At 32.6% G+C, this 4404-nt stretch overlaps 1 protein-coding gene across 1 annotated transcript; it reads right to left on the bottom strand.

Annotated features, from left to right (window-relative positions):
• Positions 1–1272: 1272 nt before the first annotated feature.
• LOC139896254 (small ribosomal subunit protein bS21c-like) lies at positions 1273–2814 on the bottom strand. Its single transcript, XM_071878851.1, has 2 exons — positions 2277–2814; positions 1273–1575 (listed from the first exon to the last, which is right to left on the bottom strand). The coding sequence occupies exons 1-2, from the start codon at positions 2720–2722 to the stop codon at positions 1467–1469; spliced, it is 555 nt and encodes a 184-aa protein (XP_071734952.1). The 5' UTR covers positions 2723–2814; the 3' UTR covers positions 1273–1466.
• Positions 2815–4404: the final 1590 nt, after the last annotated feature.

Here is a 4404-nt window from a genome sequence, read left to right as displayed (position 1 = left end):
GCTGACGAGGCGCTAAAGCTATAAACGGTCTTAACGGTCATAAGTTTGATGGAAAAGAATGGTATATTGGTAAGGCTCAGAAAAAGACTGAAAGGGAATAGGAATTGAAACAACGGTTTGAGCAAACCATGAAGGAGACTGTAGACAAATCACAAGGGTCAAACTTGTACATAAAAGATTTAGATGATACAGTTTCAGATGAAAACCTCAGATTCTTCTCATATACTCAAGATCTCGTAAAAGACAACCAGATTAAAATGAGATACGTTCAATCAACAACTTTGCTGATCTTTATACCAAAGCACTGTCAATCGCTGTTTTCAAAACATACATTCACAATATTGGCATGAGGCAAGTTCAAAAGATGTGACGACTCAGCGTTGTCTACTTGAGGGGGAGTCAACTCTATGCTGCACTCTTTTTCCCTTAGCTAAAGTTTTATCCCACTGGGTTTTCTTTAGCAAGGTTTTTAACGAGGTAGTATTAATTGCTCTTTAAAAAAAAATTACCATCCAAGTGGGAGTGTTGTAAATTTAGTAGTTAAATATGGATGGTAATTAGTCAAATATGGATAGTAAAATTTGTACTATATATATGTGCATAATGTAAGTTACAAAAACACACATATACATTAAATACATCACACCTCTCTTCAACCTCTTTCTCTCCTATATCTTCTACAACACATCTCTCTTTTATTGGTTCTTTCAATTTGAATATATTGAACCAGACCACTAAAGGTAGTTATAAGCCTACTGAAATATAACACATGCCTGTTTTTATTTTCCTAAATAAAAGCATAAACGTCTGTTTCTTGTGCGTGAAAGATAAGATACAATAAATAAAAAAATTGATGTAAGCAGATCAGAAAGATTGGATCTTTAGATTTTGTCATATAATAAAATGAATCATCTTTGAAGCTAAAATTGTTTAATATATAGACCTTAAACTGTTTCACTCTCTTTGTCAACCTTAATGAAAATGATTGAAAGCTTTCATCAATAAATCTTACATTAGATTAGTTTATAGTTTACAATGTTCAATATTGACTTTGATGTTTCATTCAAACATTTTTAGCATAATGAACAGGAGAATAGGAGATGACCGAGAACAGACCTTTAGTTAATTTTAGTACATTCCGTCAAGAGTATCATGATATCAACATGTTTGATTTGTATAATCCGTGAGATTTATACAAATTGCCTGGTTAAAAAAAACCGGTTACGCATTGTATCATGTTAACGGAACAATCAAATCTGCAGGCTCCAAGTATACAGCGTAAATATGTACAACAGTTTTGATCATCAGTTTCTTATAACATTCAACAAAATAGCATGCCCGTTGATTTTCACATAACTAGTAATGATACACTCAATCAAATAATACACAATTCATAGATATTGATTTTTAAACAACAAATATACGCATACATTATATTTAGAGCGCAAAATGGAGGATGCACCGACTCAGTTTAGAGGACTGTCGCTAGGCATGTCCCAGTTATCACCATCATCTTCTCTCTTCTTGTTCACACCTTCCACCTTATCTTCATTCGGGTTTCTAAAAGGGGTACGTCTGCAAATTGCAATTGAAAAAAACATAACCTGTTAGACATCATGTTTTCTAATGAAAAGTACAATACATAACAACAAAATTTGGTTACAACATTGCATTATGTACATACATAGCCAATTAATCAATATAAGTGAGAATGGTAAGGTAGTGCAGTAAAAACAGAAGTAGCACTAGCAATCAACCAACGGCACGTTTTAGTTTAAGGACATATTACTTCATACACAATGTTAAGGACAGTGGTAAAAGTCTGCATCCTCCCCAAAACAAATACTATCAAACAAATCTTTTGGTCGACTCATTCTACCTTGCATCTTTATTCCTTTTACAAGTCTAGTTTACGAAAAAGTTAATAAGATGATAAACAAAGAATCCAAAAGTATTGAGCTTGCACAGGTTTAATGCAGCAGATAGCTGAGCCACTTCCGTTTTTCGTCAAGTTTTTGGGCAGAGGAAAAAGCAATACAAAAGTAGAGCCAACATACTCTAACAAAGAAAGAGATTAGGTTTAAAATCGTTACACAGAGTCAAACAACATTTGGAATTTGTAATTTGTTGTCTAACAATTGCAAAACCATATAAATTAATCTAGAGATTAAACATGTTATCCAAATCCAACTATAACTATTTTAAAAATCTATAAAACTGTCATTAAATTAAATGTTAACTTAATTACAAATCAACCGAACAATTACAAAAATTACCTGCGTCGATTACGTTTAGCAGCTTCACGATGCTTACGTTTTTTCTCTTCTTGTTTATTTTCAAAATAACGACGTCGTTTAACCTCCTGAATCACACCTGCTTTCATTACTTCCCTTCGAAACCTTCCCAATAGTTTCTCTTCAGGTTCATTATCTTCCACAATCACCTGCACGTTATACGCTGACCTAAAATACAACGTGTTCGCGTACGCTAGCGACGGACAGACCACCGACATCAATTCATTTGATGATGAATTTGAATTTGAATTTGAATTTGAATTTGAATTTGAATGAGTTAATATCGCGATTGGAGTGAAATTGTCTTTAGGTTTTGAATCGGTTGATAGAGAAATGTGTGATGGTGGTAATTTTGAAGGTTGTTGTGGTGGTGGTGATTTGAATGGTGTGAAAAGTGATAGGAGATTGGATAGCGCTGAGGACGCCATTGTTATCGAGGTTGAAGATGATGATGATGATGATTATATGATGTGTTTTTATCTGTGAATAAAAAATATGACGACGATGATGATAAGACTGATCAGGTTGAAATGGATAAAGTGAGTGGACTCGGTTTTGAATCGTTTTGTGGGGTGGATTGGTTAGTATTTATTAGAGTTGGGCTTTATATTGTATATTCGGATCATATATATGTGGGCTGCTTAAGTGTTTAAGCCCGAAAGTAGACATAGACATAGACCGAGTATAAATAATAAACCTTTTTTTCTTTATTATTTATTTATAAATATAAATTAAATATATACTAATATATATTGGCTCAAAATCTTATAGAATATAAGATTAATGAATAAACATATGTGTTATGATATGAGCAGTGCCTGATATTGAGACGTGCAAGGTGCTAACATCTAAAATGGCCCAAAAAATATAGTCAAACATTATATACCTAAGTCCATTTGATTGATATGATGTTTTCTACACCTGTATTTTGATTGATGTTACTTTTTGTGGTGATTTATTAACATTATTAAACGTATTATTATTATATATGAAATATGAAATGAAAAACTTTCGTATATGAAAGGTACAGGTTTATTTATTGAACGGGGCTCACAAAAATAACAGAATGACCCTCGATATGAGGAAGTTATGTGAGTGGAAAATGCTAGGATCACAAATCTTGTACAAAAAACGTATTCACAAAATTATGTTGAATGGTTTGATTATGAGAAATAACAAAGGAAAAACAGATTAACATATTTTTAACTAGATTGTGTAATGTAACACATCTTTTTATAACTAATGTAGCAAGAAGTCAGTGGTATCCGATACTTTTGATCCGGTGAAATTTTTTTACCATGCTTCCGACCCGGTGGAGATAATTACAAACATACATTGACGGCTAATACTAACTTCAAACGTAAATAAAAACTGTAAATTTTTTTGAAGAGGTTACGGTGAATCATCAATGGGTGAGGACACATGTGGTGAAGAGTAATGGCTTTTAGATCATTTAACATGGCCGGTGTAGATATTTACCTCATAATGACAATGTAAAGATGTTCGAATATTAATGGAGGATCGTTGGTGGAATATACCGAAAGTTACAAACAAAAATAAGCCATTAAATAACGTCGTTAGAGGGAATGAGGGATGTGTACCCAATATATGCATATCTTTATCCAAATTAACTTTAAAGTTCTTTTATTTATTAGAGTAGTATATCTTTGACAAATATTTGCTTAGAAAGAAGCATAAATTTGAGTCTTTTGATGACTACTATTATATTATAAGAAAATCATTTCATCTCCAATCGGGATGTAGACATGTAGTTCCTCAAAAGCTCCCATAAATTACTTAAAAGTGTGATTGTGGTCTAACCAAATCTGTGGGCTACCTAATTCCATGTGCCACTTGTTAATTTACGATTTGATTCATTAACATCTTATTAAGTTCTTAAAATAAACAACAATATATTAATATTAAAATATGTTATTATTTGGATTCGTTTTTGCTACCAATATGAGACGTGTAGCAGTCATGTGGGTGTTTGAATAATTAGCCGACATGGGAGGTCCGGAACAAGGGTAACCCGATCGACCCTTCTGGGCACAAAATCGGAGATTTGACAAAAACGGAAATTAAAAAAACATAACTGAAAACAACGAAT

The sequence above is a fragment of the Rutidosis leptorrhynchoides genome, chromosome 3 (assembly GCF_046630445.1).
Source record: "Rutidosis leptorrhynchoides isolate AG116_Rl617_1_P2 chromosome 3, CSIRO_AGI_Rlap_v1, whole genome shotgun sequence".
Taxonomy (NCBI): Eukaryota; Viridiplantae; Streptophyta; class Magnoliopsida; order Asterales; family Asteraceae; genus Rutidosis; species Rutidosis leptorrhynchoides.
Note: the sequence above shows the minus strand (reverse complement) of the source record. Positions and strands in the feature narration are given on the sequence as shown.

Coding starts and splice junctions, on each gene's coding strand:
- LOC139896254 (XM_071878851.1), bottom strand. CDS start 2,722: ATGGCGTCCTCAGCGCTATCCAATCTCCTATCACTTTTCACACCATTC. Junction 1,576..2,276: donor GCTAAACGTAATCGACGCAG/GTAATTTTTGTA, acceptor TGCAATTTGCAG/ACGTACCCCTTTTAGAAACC.